Genomic DNA, 18,494 nt, shown 5'->3' with positions numbered 1-18,494 from the left:
AGAATTCCTGTTGGGGTTTGATTTATAAACTTAGAAATGGAGAGAAATAAGTGACTGTGGCGCCTGGGCACACTCTGTTCCTGAGGCGTTCCTGTGGTGGCAGCCCCTATTTCATAGCATTTCCTGATGCTGCCTGTGTGTTTGTGCCTTCCTGGCTGGTTCACAGAGAAGTCTGTGAACTAGATGTTCCCTTTCCTAGGAGGGTTTAACTCCAATAAGAGCTGGCTGTGGTCTCCCCCTGACTCCTGGGTGGCACACACGGCAGTTTGGCGTTGTGTCAGTATTAACCATTTGTAGGTGTGTGTGGATACCAATGATCCTGCCGTGTGTGTTTGACATGCTATTTAAGAGAATCTGACATTATTTTCTGCAAGAAAATTGGAAAAGTATTGAGAAATTGGCCTATTTATAGAAAACCAAAGCAAAACTGACCCAAGAAGAAACAGACAACTCAAACGGTCCAACTGAAAAAATAGAACCAGTGAAGAAAACATCTTCTCTTAGAACAGACTCTCAGCCAAGTGGCTTTACTGGTAAAGTCTCCCAAATATTCTGGAAGTTAATTATACCTTGTTCATGGAGAGTCTTCTAGAGAATAAAAAAGGAGATCCACTTTTTAACTCATTTTATGTGGTAGCATAACTTTGATACTAAAATATGACAGGACAGTAGGAAGAATTCATATTATAAGCGAGTCTGTTATGGATCTCAAGGCCAGTATGGTAAAAAAAGTTAGCAAACTGAATTCAGCAGTATATGAAAAGAATCATACACTATGAGAAAATTCATAATGCACCAGGAACCAAGGCTGGTTTAACATTAGAAACGTTAGCAAATCAACGTAAAGCATGACATTAACAGATTGAAGAGAAATCAGTGTGAGACCTCAACGCATGCAGAATAAAGTCTTTGATACACTTTTACATCCTAAGTCCAGAAGAAATGTTGGATAAAATCTAGCATGAATTCATGCCATAAAATTCTAGCAAAGTATGTCAAAGGATTCTTCCTGAACTTGATAAATGGTACTGCAGACAAATCCTAGTAACTTCACAAAGTGAAACCTTGAAAGATCTGCCTTGGAGACAAGGAACAAGATGGGAAGCCATGTCACAACTTCTACCCCACACTGCACGGCACAAATAAAATAGGAAAATAAAATAAAAGGTATAAAAGTTTGAAAACACAGAAGAAGAATTCACAGCTGATATGATTTATCCAAAAGAGAAATTACTAGATTTAGTAAGAGTGTTGGGAAAGATTATCACATTCAAAATGGAGGTAGAGAAACCCTCTCTATCTATATACTGGCAACAAACGGTTGGAAAATGAAAGTTTAAAAGATTTGCAGTAACATCAAAAGTATCATGTTTTTCATTCCCAGTGTAATAAGAGGCGTTTAGATGCTGTGTGGGAGGAGATTGTTAAATATTTTTGAGAGACGGTAAAGAAAATCTGAATAAATGGATAGAAATCCATGGGAGAATCGAAGATGTTCACTACGATGAAATCCAAACAAGCGTTGTTTTGGCGAGAAGGAGTGGGGTGGGGTTGACAATTGACAAGTGGACTCCAGAGGCCGTGTGCCGCCAGTGGGTCCTGAAGACGGCCAGGTGGAGCATTTGCCGTAGCAGATCTCCAGACTTAGACAGCTTCAGTCACGAAGACGGCAGGGTCTCGCTGCAGGGATAGTTATCAGAGCGAGGGAACAGAGTGGGTACCCAGAAGCAGACTCGTGCGTGGTCGGGCCTGCTGCCCGTTCCCTGCCCTCCTTTGTTTTTACTGTGGCTCCTGTGCAAGGCGTGAAGAAAGGATGGCCTTTTCATAAACGGTACTTTGAATGTTTACCCATATGCCTTAGATGGTGTCTCTGACCCCATGTCCCTCCTGTCCCCAGAGCCCACGGTGGTGTTTGCCAAGGAGCAGCCAGTGCGCAGGGAGGTGCAGGCCAAGGTGGGGGCCAGCGCCACGCTGAGCTGTGAGGTGGCCCAGGCCCAGACGGACGTGACGTGGTTCAAGGACGGGAAGAAGCTGAGTGCGAGCTCAAAAGTGCATGTGGAGGCCAAGGGCTGCAGCAGGCGGCTGGTGGTGCAGCAGGCGGGGCAGGCGGATGCCGGAGAGTACAGCTGCGAGGCCGGGGGCCAGAAGGTCTGCTTCTGCCTGGACGTCACAGGTGGGTCAAGGCTTGTAGGGTGCTGGCGCATGAACACCTGACCAGTCACGCATGTGGGCATCTGTCTGCAAGGCTTGTCACTGCCTCATGTGGGCGGCTGTCCTGTGCCAGTTCTCTGCTGACGTCCCCAGCCCCAGGGCCCAGTCCACTCTGAGCCGCTTGAGTCTGAGGTCACTCACAACAGCCCCTAGTCCATGACGTTTTTGGCGTCTGCTGGCCCAAGTTCCTGGACCTCTTCTCCACATTCCCACCTTCCCCAGCATGAGACCTGCCTCTGAGCCTTCCTTAGGCTTCTGCAGGCTGCTCAGGCCTGAGGTCTGTGGAAATGGCTGTTCTCTGTCTGGGGCCTGGAGTGGACACTTTCCTATTTTAATTCCCTCTGGGCAGTTGAGAGCCCAGCTCTGGTCTGGGGAACCTCACCCAAGAGGCCCCTGGCCTTGGGCGCCCTTGCCCTCAGCAAGGATGGGGTGGGGTCCCTCTCTCTGGCCTTGGGGTCCTGACCATCCAGCTATCCTGAGGTCAGCCCTGTGGCCCAGACTCTCTGCTCAGATGCCCATCGTGGCCTGGGCCTGCGCCAGGTCAGTGTACTGCCTGCGCCTGCTCCTCACCCCCTCCCACCCCTTCCAGCAGCAGAAGACGTTGCCGGGCTTCACCATCCTGAGCTGGCGGATGCTACCCCTGTCCCCAGCTGTGGCCCTCACTCACCTGTTCCCCATCTTGCAGCCAGTGTGGTCTTTCCATGGGTTCTCCTGGGACAGACCTCACAAGGAGCCTCCTGAACCCCCTCCCAGGGCCTTGCCCTCCCCTCTCGGCCTCAGGCTCTGTCCAGGCTTGGCTGCTGGAGGCGCTGAGGTTTTGCACCTCTCCATTTGCCCCCTGAGGCCCCACCACCCAGGCTGCCCTCGCCTGCCTCCCTTTGTGGCCCTTTTCCCACGGACCTTCTGGAATGTTGGCCCAGCCCCCAGGATGCCCCGGTTCTCCCTGCAGTGTCTGCGCATGGGGCCCGTGCTTCCCTGGAGGACAGTGGTCTCGCGCTCTTGGCTCTTGGCTGGGACAGAGCTTGCGGCCCTCAGGCCTGTGGCCCCGGGGCTCCGCCTGGCTGCCTTGCATCGGCCCTGGGAGCCTGGATGGTGCCATTACGCGGTGTGTGGCTCTGCTCTGTTTACTCTCAGGCTTGCTCAGTGGAGAGCCAGTGGCCAAGAGCTGGACAGGGCTGGAGAGGGCTGGTGTCACAGAGCAATGGGAGCTTGGGATGATTCCATTTCAGGTTTTCTCCCAGCCATGTAGCCCGGCATGGCTGCGGGGCCCAGGCCAGGGATGCCAGGGTCTCTGCTCTCTTGCCCACTGACCCCCCCCCCCCCCCCGCCCCTCCCACAGAGCCGGAGCCTGAGCGACCAGCCCTGGAGAGACCCGGCCGCAGGGAGCCTCTGGTGGTCAGGGAACATGAGGATATCGTCCTGACGGCCACTCTGGTCACACCCTCTGTGGCCACAGTGACGTGGCTCAAGGATGGCGTGGAGATTCGCCGCAGCAAGCGGCACGAGACGGCCAGCTTGGGGGACACCCACACACTGACCGTGCGCGGCGCACAGACCATGGACAGCGCCGTCTACAGCTGCCGCGTGGGCGCCGAGGGGCAAGACTTCCCGGTGCAGGTGGAAGGTCAGCGGGGCGGGGGCGGTCCTCTGGGAACTCCGTGTCTGCGGCGTCCCAGAGCAGAGGCGGGCTGTGTCTCAGGACGCACGACCAGGCAGCACAGAGCAGCCTGCGCCACGCCTGACGTCCTCTCCCCTTCCGCAGAGGTGGCGGCCAAGTTCTGCCGGCCCCTGGAGCCCGTGCGCGGGGATCTGGGCGGCACAGTGACGCTGGCCTGCGAGCTGAGCCCAGCGCAGGCCGAGGTGGTGTGGCGCTGCGGGAGCACGGAGCTCCGGGCCGGCAAGCGCTTCCAGATGGCGGCCGCGGGGCCCCGGCGCTCACTCACCGTGTCGGGCCTGCGGGCGGAGGACGCGGGGGAGTACGTGTGCGAGAGCCGCGACGACCGCACCAGCGCGCGGCTCACCGTCAGCGGTACGGGGCCGCCGGGCGCGCGGGCTGGGGCGCGGGGCCGGGTGGGCAGCCGGGCCGGCGTTCATGGGCGGCTTCCTGGAGGAGAAGTCCTTCCGCGGCGTCTGCAGGGTGGGGCCGCCGCCCCTCTTGCCTGCCTCTCAAGCGGAGCTCCTGTCCGCAGTCCCCCGCGAGGTCAAGTTCACGTCCGGTCTGAACACCGTGGTCGCGGAGGAGGGCCTCGAGGCCACCTTCCAGTGCGTGGTGACCCCCGGTGACGCGGCGGTCACGTGGTTCCGGGACGGCGCCCAGCTGCAGCCCAGCGAGAAGTTTCTCATCTCGCAGAGCGGCGGCAGCCACAGCCTGATCATCTCGAGCCTCGTCCTGGAGGACGCCGGCCAGATCACCGCGGAGGCCGAGGGCGTCAAGTCCACCGCTGCTCTCCGGGTCCGAGGTGCGCGTGTGGGGCGGCAGGGAGGGCGCCTCCCCCCGGGGGCTGGTTCCAAGGCGGCATGCCGCTACCAGCCCGTGTCCAGCTGGTCTGGCTGACCCCAGGGGCCACGGGGTTTGTCGGCTGCACAGAGGAGATTCGGGTGGGACCGAGTGGCCAGGCACCTGCTCTGAAAGGGAGAAAGTAAACTCTTACACTGCTCACCTGGTCTGGGAGTGGGCAGAGGCTTCCTGGAGGAGGCGTCCCGTGCAGAGCCGGATGGATGGTGAGGTGGGAGAGAGTGGAGTTGGCGGCCAGGGAAAGACAGGAGCGCTTTGTTGGCTGAAGCCAGATTGCGTCGGGGAGAGCCGGGACTATACCTGAGGGCAAGTTCCTGAGCCAGGGAGTGTGTGGCCCGAGGCACCTTGTGCGGAGATCCCCGCGCAGCCGGGCCCCGGAGGCCCGCCTGAGCTTGCCTCTCGTCCTTACCGTGCCGCCGTCCCGGCTCTTCCGAAGCGGAGACTGAGGCAGCGGGTCTGTGGGCCCAGAGGCCGCCTGCATCACCAGCTCCCACATGCTGATGCTGCTGGAGTTCCAGGCACCGGGTGGGACGTGGCAGGATTGTTCAGAGTAGGGCAGCAGGAGGTGGGAGGGGGCTGGGGAAGGAGAAGGCCCCCCCGCCCCCAGCCTCGGTTTCCTCCCATAAAATCGTACCTGTGCAGGTGTGCGGCTGGGCCCTGAGTATGGCCTGGGCCTTGCCCAGCTTGAAGTGGGAATGTGAGGTGGTGGGGGCAGCTCTGCGCCTGGCTTTTCCGAGAGCGGCAGTGGCTGCGATGACCTCTCTTTCCCATGACCAGAGGCTCCGGTGCTGTTCAGGAAGAAGCTGGAGCCGCAGACGGTGGAGGAGCGGAGCTCGGTGACTATGGGGGTGGAGCTGACGCGGCCGTGGCCGGACGTCAAGTGGACGCGCAACGCCGCGGCCCTGGCGCCGGGCGAGAACCTGGCGATCCACGCCGAGGGCGCGCATCACCGCTTGGTCATCCGCAGCGTGGGCTTCGCTGACCGCGGCTTCTACGGCTGCGAGACGCCAGACGACAAGACGCAGGCGAAGCTCACGGTGGAAAGTGAGCGGCGGGGCGGGGTCGGCCTGGGGTTGGGCGTCTAGGAGGAGGGGTTGAGGTGGGAGGGGATCAGATCTCCCCCCGGGGGCAGGTCCTGGAGGCGGGGCGGGGCTGCGGGAAGGGGGGAGGGGCGGGCAGGCGAGGCGTGTGGAGGCCTGTGGAGGGGAGAGGGAGCAGGCCTCCAGACGCCTCGCTGAGCTCTTAGGCCCCTTGGGGAGGTGGGGGGTGGCTGGCCCGAGGGCCAGGGTCGCAGGCGCAGTGGCTCACGAGCCCCCGCGCTTGTCCCACAGTGCGCCAGGTCCGACTCGTGCGGGGCCTGCAGGCGGTGGAGGCGAGAGAGCAGGGCACCGCCACCATGGAGGTGGAGCTGTCGCACGCCCACGTGGAAGGCAGCTGGACGCGCGACGGCCTGCGGCTCCAGCCGGGGCCCACATGCCAGCTGGCGGTGCGCGGCCCCACCCACACCCTCACGCTCTTGGCGCTGCGGCCGCAGGACGGCGGCCTCATCGCCTTCAAGGCCGAGGGCGTGCACACATCAGCGCGGCTCGTGGTTACCGGTGCGTGGGCGGGGCGGGACCCACTGCAGAGCGCAATTGCCCCTGTCCCCAAGACGGCCCAAGGGAGCAGGTGGAGACAGGGGTGTGGAGTCCTAAAACCAGCTGAGTGATTCCACCTGACCGCAGGGCATCTTCAGTCCCTGCTTCTCACCTCCCACTCCTGCCTCCCCAGAGCTGCCTGTGAGATTCAGCCGCCCACTGCGGGACGTGGTGGCCACAGAGAAGGACAAGGTGACCCTGGAGTGTGAGCTGTCGCGCCCCAACGTGGACGTGCGCTGGCTGAAGGTGCCTCTGTCCCCTGGACTCCTCTGCCCCCTCCTGCCCCTCACCGTGGGCAGGCAGGAGTGGGAGGGCTGGCTGGGCAGCCCCAGCGTCTGACCTGGCCTCATCCCTCCACAGGACGGCGTGGAGCTGCGAGTGTGCAAGACGGTGGGCATAACGGCCCAGGGCGCCTGCAGGAGTCTCATCATTTACCGGTGCGAGCTTGGGGACCAGGGCGTGTATGTGTGTGACGCCCACGATGCCCAGAGCTCGGCCTCTCTGAAGGTGCAAGGTGAGGGCCGGGCAGAGTGGGGGATCGGCCTGGGCGGGGCAGGTGCAAGAGCCCGGGGTCCTCCTGCTTCCCCTCAGGGGGGCGGGGCTTGGCCCTCTGGCTCTGCCCCGCTCCCTCTCCTGTACCCTCAGCCAGCTGGGGCGCGGGGCGGCGGGCGGCAGCTCTGTGCGTCAGGGTGTGGCAGGGCCTGCTCGCTGCTCCAGGCCGCAACGTCCAGATTGTGAGGCCCTTGGAGGACGTCGAGGTGATGGAGAAGGAGGGCGCCACCTTCTCCTGCGAGGTCTCCCTCGACGAGGTGCCCGCCCAGTGGTTCTGGGAGGGCAGTAAGCTTCGGCCCAGTGACAACGTTCGCATCCGCCAGGAAGGTGCGACGGCGACTGGGCGGCCGTGGGAGGGTCTCTCCGCCTTTCCTTACCGCCCACTCCCCACGTACTGAGTGGCCTGTGTTCCCAGGAAGGACATACACTCTCGTCTACCGGAGAGTCCTGTCTGAAGACGCAGGGGAAATCAAATTTGTAGCCGAAAATGCAGAATCGCGAGCCCAGCTCCGAGTGAAAGGTGAGGCTGGCTCAGGGAGGGCACGGGCTGGGCAGTGTGTGAACACACACGTGTGCTGGGCCCTACAGGGCTGACAGGCTCGTTGGCCTGGGGTGCCAGGGCCCCGGGGATGAGGAGAACAGTGACCCAGGAGGAAGGAGAGGGAGCATTACCTTCTCTGCAGTAAAAGGGGGATCGGGAGAGGGGCCTTGGGCTGTGAGGGCTTGGGGTCTCCCCCCTTCTTTAAAACGGAGTACCAGCGGGTTCCTCCTCCTGGGACTGCAGCAAGGTTGGGGAGAAGGGGTGTGAGGCCCTGGCAGGCAGGGAGTGGGAAGCTATGTGGTGACAGGGCGCGACGGAGAGAGGGTCTTCGGACAGGCGGGGTGAGGGTGTGCAGGGCTTGAGTTCGCAGGGGGAGGGCAGGATGTGGGGGGGGATGCAGGGCGAGGGAGGGGCGGCATGGGTGCATGGGGGGCCTGGCACATTGGGCAAGGGCAGGCATGCGAGTGTACCCACCTTCCTCGTGGTCAATTGGACACTGAGGATCTCGGCTCCGAGGGTGACCCTCTGCCTAGCCATCTCGCCCCGGCGGGCGGGCTGCGGTGGGCGTTGGGCTGGAGCGCAGCGGCCCAGCCTGGCTGGTTGGATGCCGCACAGGCACAGTGCCCAGACCCGGGGGTTAGGGAGCGCTGAGTGCCGGCCCTCACCCGACCTGGCTGCGCCCACAGAGCTGCCAGTGACCATCCTGCGCCCGCTGCGGGACAAGATCGCCATGGAGAAGCACCGCGGCGTGCTTGAGTGCCAGGTGTCGCGGGCCAGCGCCCAGGTGCTTTGGTTCAAGGGCAGCGCGGAATTGCGGCCTGGGCCCAGGTATGAGATGGTCAGTGATGGCCTCTACCGCAAGCTCGTCATCAGCGAGGTGCAGCCTGAGGACGAGGACACCTACACCTGCGACGCCGGCGACGTGAAGACCAGCGCCCAGTTCTTTGTGGAAGGTGCGCGCAGGGCCGGGGGGCAGCGGTCCCCTGTGCCCAGGGAGGAGCTACGGCCTCTACCGTTTGCCCTGGCACTTGGAAATGGCCAGTCTGAGAAGGGCTGACTGGGCGTGTGGGGCAGCTGGGGAGGATGTGAGCACGCGAGTCGGGGACAGGGTTTGTTCCCAGGAGGGAAGGCCAGCCTGCAGGGGCGGGGGCGGCCCTCCCACTGGACCACCGGTGACGCGCCCTCGCCCACAGAGCAGTCCATCACCATCGTGCGGGGCCTGCAGGACGTGACCGTGATGGAGCCGGCCCCTGCCTGGTTCGAGTGTGAGATTTCCATCCCCTCCGTGCGGCCGCCCAAGTGGCTCCTGGGGAAGACGGTGCTGCACGCGGGGGCGGATGTGGGCGTGGAGCAGGAGGGCACGGTGCACCGGCTGACGCTGCGGCGCACCTGCTCCACCATGACGGGGCCCGTGCACTTCACCATCGGCAAGTCGCGCTCCACCGCCCGCCTCGTGGTCTCAGGTGAGCGCGCACAGCCTGGCGGGCGGCTGCGGATGGGGAGGCGCGGGGCGGGGGCTCCGGCGTGCGAGCCCCGCGGTCCAGCCGGCTCGCCGCAGCGCTGCCTTCCTCCCGCCTCCGCCGCCCTCCAGACATCCCTGTGGTGCTCACGCGGCCGCTGGAGCCCAAGGCGGGACGCGAGCTGCAGTCAGTGGTCTTGTCCTGCGACTTCAAGCCGCCCCCCAAGGCCGTGCAGTGGTACAGAGAGGACACGCCCTTGGCGCCTTCCGACAAGTTCAAGATGAGGCTGGCGGGGCACATGGCAGAGCTGCGCGTCCTGCGGCTCACACCCGCCGACGCCGGCGTCTACCGGTGCCAGGCCGGCAGCGCCCAGAGCAGCGCCGAGGTCACCGTGGAGGGTACGGAGCGAGGGGCCCAGGGCCACCGGGGGGGTCTCTCGGGGAGGCGCCCGTGGCGTGCCTGCTGAGCGGCCGGTGTGCCGGCAGCGCGCGAGGTGACAGTGACGCAGCCGCTGGAGGACGTGGAGGTCACGGAAGAGGACCGCGCCTGCTTCTCCTGTGAGCTGTCCCACGAGGACGAGGAGGTGGAATGGTCGCTCAACGGGACGCCCCTGTACAATGACAGCTTCCACGAGATCACCCATGAAGGGCACCGCCACACGCTGCTGCTGAAGCGGGTCCGGCGGGGGGACGCGGGCACCGTGTGCGCCTCCTCCCCTAAGGTGACGGCTACTGCCCGCCTGGAGGTCAAAGGTGAGGCGTCCCTGCGGGGTCCATGGGGTCTCCCCGGGAGGCGCGCCCGGCTCCCTTTGGGCCCCAGGTAGCGGCTCGTTCCCTCACCTGCCAACACCCTCCCCGCAGCGAAGCCGGTGGTGTTCCTGAAGGCGCTGGACGATGTGTCCGCGGAGGAGCAGGGCACGCTGGCCCTGCAGTGCGAGGTCTCGGACCCCCAGGCCCGCGTGGTGTGGCGCAAGGATGGTGTGGAACTGGGCCCCAGCGACAAGTACGAGTTCCTGCGCACGGCGGGCACGCGCGGGCTCGTGGTGCACGGCTTGCGCCGCGACGACGCCGGCCTGTACACCTGCGACGTGGGCACGGACGAGACCCGGGCGCGCGTCAGCGTGCACGGTGCGTGGCCGCAGCCAGCAGGCTTCAGGGGGCGGGGCCGGGGCGCTGCGCGGGGTCCGCCTCCCCCGGGGTTCCACCCCCTCTTTGAGGCAGGGGTGGGGAGGGGGGCGCTGATCTGATGACCCCAGAGAGGCAGAGACACCAGGCAGGCTCATGGAGGAGCCGGCTTGACGTGGTCCTAGGAGGCCCAGGTGCAGGCAGTTGGGCAGGGGATGATGGGCGACGGAGCCAAGCTGGACTGGGAGCCTGGACTGGCTCTGCCTGATAGAGTCCACTGTGGGAGGGATTAGACAGAGGTGGGAGATGTTCGCCCTGCACCAAGGGATGTGCGTGGGCAGGCACAGGGGCATCAGAGGAGCCTCTTGGAGGTGTCAGGCGGGGGATGCCTGGGAAGGGCTCCCAGGCCACGGGCGCAGCCTGGTGAAGGTGACTGTAGGCAGGCCACGTTTCCTTCAGACGTGCCTCCCCGCCTGGGCCTGGTTTCCCAGCCACAGGGTGGACACCTGGCCGCCCCTGAGCTCCGCTGTACCTGGCTTAGCACTGATGGTCCTGTTCTCCCCCTCACGCACGGCAGGCCTGCTCCTCCGAGACCCTGTGTCGGGTCCCAGATAGCGTGGCTAGGGCTTGAGATGAGACAGGGAGAGGGAGGGCGATGTGGTGAGTTTGTTCTGGGGCTGGATGACCCCTTCATTCGGGCACCTGTCCTTCCCCTTCTGGCTCGTGTGAGCTGTCGACAACCGTGGGCAGTGCTTGTTCTCTGCGTGTTGCTTTGTAGCAGGTAGGAAGGCGGCCGCCCTGGTCAGAACTCACAACTGTTGGCCATCCAAACACCAGGGTGCAGCCAGCAGGAGGTGAGGGGGCGTTTTCTGGGAGAGGCAGCGGGCCCCTGGGGAGTGGGGCTGGGGAGGGCAGGTCCGCAGGCTCTGCAGCTGGTCTCGCCTCTCCTGGGATCTGGCCTGGGGCACTGTGGGCTCGATGGCGTGTTCTCGACAGCAGGCATCCATGGGCCTGGCTGGCGTGACGGCCATCTCCCATGGCCTGCAGACCTGCATGTGGGCATCACGAAGAGACTGAAGACAGTGGAGGTGCAGGAGGGTGAGAGCTGCAGCTTTGAGTGTGTCCTTTCCCACGAGAACACCAGCGACACAGCCGTGTGGACAGTCGGCGGGAAGACGGTGGGCAGCTCTGGCCGCTTCCAGGCCACACGCCAGGGCCGCAAGTACACCCTGGCTGTGCGAGACGCCACACTGGGTGATGCTGGGGAGGTGGTCTTCTCCCTGCAGAGCCTCACTTCCAAGGCTTCGCTCATCATCAGAGGTGGGCGCCACTGGCTGGGGCGGGGATGGGGCATCTCTGCAGTGGGGTCTGCTGGGCCGGGGCCTCGGGCAGCTGCCAGGGCACTTCTGGGGACTGTCTCCTCCAGCCCCTGGTGGGGCCCAGAGGCACCTGTTGGGGCACTGGGTGTTCTGGTCATCTGAGGAGGGGGGTACGCTCTCTAGGGCGAGGTTCTGAGGCTCTGGACAGGAGCAGGGTTTCTGGTCTCTGACCCGTGATCTGATTGCCGCAGTAGCACCAGGGCATGTGGCACACCATAGGTGAAATAGCCGTGGGCATTTCTGAGCTCATGCTTCCAGCATAAACACTGGTGCAGACAGATGATGCTCAGTTTGCAGCCAGCCTGTGCCTGTGGCCACGATTTGAGTCGCAGGGCTCCCAGCGATGCTGGGAACATAAGATTCTGTGGTCTAATAGCCCTCTCCCACACCCTTCCTTCGTTGTGACTGTGGGCACTCCTGGATTCCAGGGCTCTGAGGCTCCCAAGTCCAAGGTCAGGGTATCAGAGCTGCAGGTTCTGTCGTCTTGGCCTTGGGAGTCTGAAGGTTTCTGCTTGCCTGCCTTGCTTTCACCCCAAGCGTGGCTGGGGCCGTGGCCGTGCCTCATGGGCTGCCTCCTCTGCTCCCTTCAGAGAGGCCTGCGGACATCATGAAGCCCCTGGAAGACCGGCAGGCTGCACCGGGCGAGGATGTGGTGCTGAGCTGTGAGCTGTCGCGGGCCGGCACCCCGGTTCGTTGGCTGAAAGATGGGAAGGCCATTCGCAAGAGCCAGAAGTACGAGCTGCTCGTTGAAGGCGTGAGGGCCACGCTGGTCATCCGTGCGGTCTCCCTCAAGGACTCGGGCGAGTACACGTGCGAGACGGACGCTTCCAAGAGCACAGCCAGTCTCCGCGTGGAAGGTAACCCCACGAGAGACCCTGGGGTGGCCCCGGTGGCCTCTGGGGTGTCCCAGGTGGGAACGGAGCGGGGCCCAGCAGAGAAGGGGCATGCAGGCCCCTGAGGTTCCACGGGCGGATCAGGAGGAGGACTGCCTGTGGTGGAGCGACGCCCTGTGCCGAGGTCCGGCGTGGGGTCTTTGTGGGCCTCACACACACCCCTGCCCCTTTCCCAGAAACGGCAAACTGGTTCACGGAGGAGCTGGCCGACCTGCAGCTGGAGGAGAAGGGCACGGCTGTGTTCCTGTGCAAGACAGAGCGGCCCGCGGCTGTGGTGACCTGGCACAAGGGCCTGATGGAGCTGCGCACCTCGGGGAAGCACACACCCAGCCAGGAGGGCCTGACCTTAAGGCTCACCATCAGCGACCTGGAGAAGGCAGACAGTGATACCTACAGCTGTGATATTGGCCAGGCCCGGTCCCACGCCCGGCTCCTGGTGCAAGGTGAGGCCTGCACTTCGCTGGTTTGCACACGGCTTTCCTGGCGGCAGCACGCTGGGGTGTGAGTCTTGGTTAAAGTGGGCTCAGGGTGGGTCAGAGATCGGGGCTCTGTCGGGCCCTGGACAGTCTGATGCAGGATCCACCCCCACGTTTGTGGCTTCTCTGTAAGCTTTTGCCAAATCTATGTCAGCAGCAAGAATATTTTCTTCTAGTGATTCATATCGTCAGTTTTCCAAAGCATTTGACTTACATTTTAACATAGCCACACGTCTTTTGCACACTCCTATATTTTCTGTTAATTCAAGACTTAATTGCATTACATGACTTCAGGATCGGGCACGTTTGGCACAGTTAGGTGGGGAGCACAGCTTGGGGCAGGGGCCCACTGTGAATCCCCTGTGGGCTCTGCAGAAGGACCCCAAAGGTGGGTTTGGGGCTCACTGGTGGACCTAAGAAAATACTTTTGGATGGTTCAGCTCTGACCCAGTTACTGTTTTCTGGGTTTCGTCATCCTGAGCCTGTTAAAGTCACTTGCCCACTCATGGCTGTGAGCCCACCCCGGGTTTTGGGGGGGTGCCATGTTTCCCTCAGCCAAGGGCGACTGTGACGTGCCTGTCTGCGCCCCTGCAGGCCAGAGTGTGCTCATCACGGAGGACCTGGAGGATGTGGAGGTGCAGGAGGGCTCCTCAGCCACCTTCTGCTGCCGTGTGTCCCCTGCTGACTACGGTCCCGTCCACTGGTTCCTGGACAAGACCCCCCTCCAGACCAACGAGCTCAACGAGATTGAGGCCCAGCCTGGAGGCTACCACGTGCTGACCCTGCGGCAGCTCACACTCAAAGACTCGGGCACCGTCCACTTTGAGGCAGGTGACCAGCGGGCCTCGGCTGCCCTGAGGGTCACAGGTAGGCTGTGTCTCTGGTACTGGGGTGGGGGCCAGTCCGTGTGGTTGAGGGTGCAGCTGAGTGGTCCTGGGGCTCCCAGAGAAGGCGCTGTGGGCTGCCCGTGTGCTAGGCTCTTGGATTCTGGGAAGGTGGGCTTGGTAGACCAAGCAGGGCTTTTTCAGGATGAAATGTGCACGTGTTATGCAGAGGTGATCCCACAGTCAGTGTGGCATGGGCCAGGCCACAGCCCTCTGGTGTGGGGAGCCACATGGAGCTTCCCTGTTCCCCCAGCGGCCCCGTTTGCAGCCCCAGCCCGAGTGGGGCAGGTGGGCACTGACCCGGGGCATCGCCTGGTCTGCAGCAAGACCCAGGGCTTCTCCTGCAGGAGCCCACAAGCGCCCTGTGCTTCCCTCTCTGTCCCCAGAGAAGCCAAGTGCCTTCTCCCGGGAGCTCGTGGATGCCACGGTCACGGAGGGGGAGGATCTGACCCTCGTCTGTGAGACTGCTGCTCCAGACAGCCCTGTGTTCTGGACCAAGGATGGGAAGGCGCTGCGGCCATCGGCCCGGTGCCGGCTGACCTACGAGGGCTGCCGGGCCCAGCTGGTCATCACTGGCACCACCCTGCAGGACGGTGGATGCTATAAGTGTGAGGCCACCGGTGCCTGGAGCAGCTCCATTGTCAGGGTCCATGGTGAGCCCCCGGGCAGGGCCCATATCTCTTGTCTTGCTCAGGGTAGGGACGCTGGGACTCCATCTGACTCCTTCTCTCTCTGGGGGCGGTCCGCAGGACCCTGTGTCCACCTCTCTTTCCAGCAGCTTGTCCGTCTCACTCTGCCCCCTCCCCTGTGTTTGGGAATCTGCTGTTCTGGTAGAGCCCCCTTGTTCTCTCCTGGTCTGCTGACCAGCAGTCTCGGTTTTACTTCATTTCTGTCTTTGTCTTGTGTTCTGACATCGGTGTCTCCTTTCTCCTGGTTTTTGCTCATCTGCATCTGTCTCAGTCAGCTCTGACTGCGTAAGAGACACCACAGCCTGGGGGCTCAAACCACAGACATTCATTCTCTCCCAGTCTGGAGGCTGGAAGTCAGAGGTCCAGGTGTGGGCAGGGCTGGTTCCTCCTGAGGCCTCTCTCCTTGGTGTGTAGATGGCCGTCTTCTCTCTGTGTCCTCACATGGCCATCCCTCTGAGTGTCTGTGTCCTCATCTCGTCTTCTCATACGGACACAGTCATGTGGGATCAGGGCCCACCCCAGTGACCTCATTTTACCTTCATCACCTCTTTAAAGGCTCTGTCTCCACATACAGTCCCTTTCTGAGGCCCTGGGGGCTCCAACATATAGATTTGGGGGTCAGAATCAGCCCATGACACTCTGCCCTTCTCTGTTCCCTCCTGTTTGGCTCCCCCTCCCAGAGAGGCAGAGGTCTTAGGGTCCCCCTCACTAGCCCGTGATGCAGAAGAGGTGAGGTGGGCCTGCCTGCCCCCTGCAGCTGCTGCCCCCAGCCGTTCTCCACTGTAGGTGGGACCCCAGGTGGGATTCAGGGGGTGAAGGCCAAGCTGAGCCCGTGCCTGTCTGCAGCTCGGCCAGCGCAGTTTCGGGAGGGGCTGAAGGACGTGGAGGTGCTGGAGGGTGGTGCTGCGACACTGCGTTGCACGCTGTCGTCGGTGGCTGCGCCTGTGGAGTGGCGCCGGGGAGACGAGGTTCTGCGATCAGGAGGCAAGCACAGTCTGCGGCAGGAGGGCACCATGCTGGAGCTGGTGGTCCGGGACCTGCGGCCCCAGGACAGTGGGCAGTACTTCTGCTGCTTTGGGGACCAGACAACCTCGGCCACTCTCACTGTGAAGGGTAAGTGTCCCCACCACCCTGCCCACACAGCCCCGTGCAGCCCCCTTCGTCCCCTCTGGGAGGACGGAGAGGACGTTCTGCATGCGTTGGACCTTGCTGCAGCCCTGCCTGCCGAGTTCATAGGAAGACTGAGGAGCAAGGAGGCCACGGAAGGGGCCACAGCCGCACTGCACTGTGAGCTGAGCAAGGCGGCCCCCGTGGAGTGGAGAAAGGGGCCTGAGACTCTCAGAGCCAGGGACAGAGTCATGCTGAGGCAGGACAGGGCTGTGTGTGAGCTGGAGATCTGTGGCCTGGCCGTGGTAGATGCTGGGGAGTACTCATGCATATGCGGGCAGGAGAGGACGTCAGCCATGTTGACCATCAGGGGTAAAGACCATGAGTGATCAAGCATAGACATATTTTCATGTCCGGTTATCGACTCCATGACATCCCTCTGCATTCATTCCACATTCTCTCCCATCTCAGTGTCGCTCTCTTCCCATAACTCCATTGAACCCCTTCCGCCTGCCTGGGCTGTTGTAGAAACCACGAGAAGCCAGCATCTAAGCCACTTCCACTCCTCGTGTCACCACTGGTTCCATCCTGTTGTCCTGTTAGAGTCTGTCTTTTCCTCCATCTGTCCCATCCTGTCCCCCAACCATCTCCAGAGAATCTCACGTTCTCTATCTGACTTTCCCCAGCCCTGCCTGCCGAGTTCATAGGAAGACTGAGGAGCAAGGAGGCCACGGAAGGGACCACAGCCACACTGTGCTGTGAGCTGAGCAAGGTGGCCCCCGTGGAGTGGAGGAAGGGGTCCGAGACCCTCAGAGCCGGGGACAGAGTCAGCCTGAGGCAGGACGGGGCCGTGTGTGAGCTGGAGATCCGTGGCTTGGCCGTGACGGATGCTGGGGAGTACTCATGCGTGTGTGGGCAGGAGAGGACCTCGGCCACGCTGACTGTGAGGGGTAAAGACCGTGTGTGGCGATGTGGAGCAGCAGCTTCGTGTCTGAGGACTTGGTCACATCCTTCACTCTGCCCTCTTCTGTGTGTGGTTTTTCTGCTTCTCTGTGTGTCCCCTGCCTTTCTGCAGCACGAGTCTCTCAGCACCTGCGTGTGTGAGGTCTGTCTCAGATAAACAGCAGAGAACAAGGCCCTTCTTGCTCTCAGGGGTGTCATGTTGGGGAAGTTGAGGGCAAACACAATACAAACAGTGGGGTTATGGTCATCCTGAGACCTCGGGGGGTGGGGCGTGCCAGGAGAGGACCCAGGAAGGAAATCAAAGAGTAGTGCTTGAGGCAGGAATGCCAGGAGGGGTGATCCAGGGAGGGAAGCCAGGACACGCATGATTGGCCATGAAAGAGCTGTGTGGGGAGGTCCCAGGGACCACCATCCAGTGTCTGGGTGCCATGGGAGGTGAGGTCTGGGAATAGAGGGTGAGGTGGATGTGAGGTGGGTGTGGAGGTGAGGTGGGTAAGGAGGTGAGATGGAGGGGAGGGTGTGGAGGTGGAGATGAGGTGAGGTGGAGGTAAGATGGAGGTGAGGCAGGTGTGGAGGTGAGGTGGGTGTGGAGTGAGGTAGATGTGGAGTGAAGTAGGTGTGGAGGTGAGGTGGAGGTGAGGGGGTGTGGAGGTGAGATGGAGGTGAGGGGATGGGGAGGTGAGGTGGAGATGAGGCAGGTGTGGAGGTGAGGGGGTGTGGAGATGAGGTGAGGTGGAGGTGAGGGGGTGTGGAGGTGAGGTGGAGGTGAGGGGGTGTGGAGGTGAGGTGGAGGTGAGGCGGGTGTGGAGGTGAGGGGAGGTGAGGGGTGTGGAGGTGAGGCAGAGGTGAGGCGGAGGTGAGGCGGGTGTGGAGGTGAGGCGGAGGTGAGGTGGGTGTGGAGGTGAGGTGGGGGTGAGGGGGTGTGGAGCTGAGGTGGAGGTGAGGCAGGTGTGGAGGTGAGGTGAGGTGAGGTGGAGGTGAGGGGGTGTGGAGGTGAGGGGTATGGAGGTGCGGTGGAGGTGAGACGGGTGTGGAGGTGACACAGAGGTGAGGCGAGTGTGGAGGTGAGGTGAGGTGGAGGTGAGGGGGTGTGGAGGTGAGGTGGAGGTGAGGCAGGTGTGGAGGTGAGGTGGAGGTGAGGCGGGTGTGGAGGTGAGGTGGGGGTGAGGGGTGTGGAGCTGAGGTGGAGGTGAGGCAGGTGTGGAGGTGAGGTGAGGTGGAGGTGAGGGGGTGTGGAGGTGAGGTGGAGGTGAGGCAGGTGTGGAGGTGAGGTGGAGCTGAGGGGTGTGGAGGTGAGGTGGAGGTGAGACGGGTGTGGAGGTGGCCAGAGGTGAGGCGAGTGTGGAGGTGAGGGGAGGCGGAGGTGAGGGGGTGTGGAGGTGAGGTGGAGGTGAGGCAGGTGTGGAGGTGAGGTGGAGGTGAGGCGGGTGTGGAGGTGAGGTGGGGGTGAGGGGGTGTGGAGCTGAGGTGGAGGTGAGGCAGGTGTGGAGGTGAGGTGAGGTGGAGGTGAGGGGGGGTGGAGGTGAGGGGGAGGTGAGGCAGGTGTGGAGGTGAGGTGGAGGTGAGGGGGGTGTGGAGGTGAGGTGGGTGTGGAGTGAAGCAGATGTGGAGGTCTGTGTGTGGGAGGTGAGGTGTGAGGATAGGGTCTGTGTGTGGACAGAACTTGGCTGTAGAAGCACAGAAGGGAGGGTCAGAGAGGGCCATGTGAGGACGGGATCCAGAGCCAAAAAAGGCATATGTGTGTCCCTCTGGGCGAGTTTCATGTCTGGTGTCCATGACTGGATTCACTGGCTCTCGGCAGCATCCGTAGGAGGGAGACTGTTGGGGCGAGGCAGGGAGGCCTGGGGCTAGGACGTGGGATGAGAGGCACAGGCCGATGGTGGGGGCATGGTGAGCTGGAGCGGGAGGGCTGGCCCACGGGCTAGGGGCTGACAAGGCCATATCCTATGTGGGGCACACTGCCGGTGGCCTCCCCAGAGTAGGTGGAGGTGGGAGTCCCCTGTGCATTGGAGTAGCTGCCACGTGGGTGTCCCCTGGCTGGGGTCCTGGGGTCTTGGGCGGTG

General features: G+C 62.5%; 1 protein-coding gene across 1 annotated transcript in view; it reads left to right on the top strand.

The window, feature by feature from the left end:
* The window catches only part of OBSCN (obscurin, cytoskeletal calmodulin and titin-interacting RhoGEF), a 143,032-nt gene that overhangs the window by 49,322 nt on the left and 75,216 nt on the right, over positions 1–18,494 (top strand). The window contains exons 18-39 of the mRNA XM_087430249.1: positions 1,898–2,173; positions 3,551–3,835; positions 3,974–4,240; positions 4,401–4,670; positions 5,504–5,770; positions 6,058–6,324; positions 6,497–6,609; positions 6,724–6,877; positions 7,081–7,242; positions 7,331–7,435; positions 8,143–8,409; positions 8,650–8,919; positions 9,048–9,314; positions 9,402–9,668; positions 9,777–10,043; positions 11,088–11,360; positions 12,010–12,276; positions 12,489–12,755; positions 13,383–13,655; positions 14,059–14,325; positions 15,208–15,474; positions 16,155–16,418. Of these exons, the coding sequence (XP_087286375.1) occupies positions 1,898–2,173; positions 3,551–3,835; positions 3,974–4,240; positions 4,401–4,670; positions 5,504–5,770; positions 6,058–6,324; positions 6,497–6,609; positions 6,724–6,877; positions 7,081–7,242; positions 7,331–7,435; positions 8,143–8,409; positions 8,650–8,919; positions 9,048–9,314; positions 9,402–9,668; positions 9,777–10,043; positions 11,088–11,360; positions 12,010–12,276; positions 12,489–12,755; positions 13,383–13,655; positions 14,059–14,325; positions 15,208–15,474; positions 16,155–16,418 (5,382 nt within the window). The remainder of the gene's footprint in view (positions 1–1,897; positions 2,174–3,550; positions 3,836–3,973; positions 4,241–4,400; positions 4,671–5,503; positions 5,771–6,057; positions 6,325–6,496; positions 6,610–6,723; positions 6,878–7,080; positions 7,243–7,330; positions 7,436–8,142; positions 8,410–8,649; positions 8,920–9,047; positions 9,315–9,401; positions 9,669–9,776; positions 10,044–11,087; positions 11,361–12,009; positions 12,277–12,488; positions 12,756–13,382; positions 13,656–14,058; positions 14,326–15,207; positions 15,475–16,154; positions 16,419–18,494) is intronic.

The sequence above is a fragment of the Ceratotherium simum genome, chromosome 4, assembly GCF_057802395.1.
Source record: "Ceratotherium simum simum isolate JZ-2026a chromosome 4, ASM5780239v1, whole genome shotgun sequence".
In the NCBI taxonomy this organism is placed as follows: Eukaryota; Metazoa; Chordata; class Mammalia; order Perissodactyla; family Rhinocerotidae; genus Ceratotherium; species Ceratotherium simum.
The sequence above is the reverse complement of the archived record's forward strand: the minus strand, read 5'-3'. Positions and strand labels throughout refer to the sequence as shown.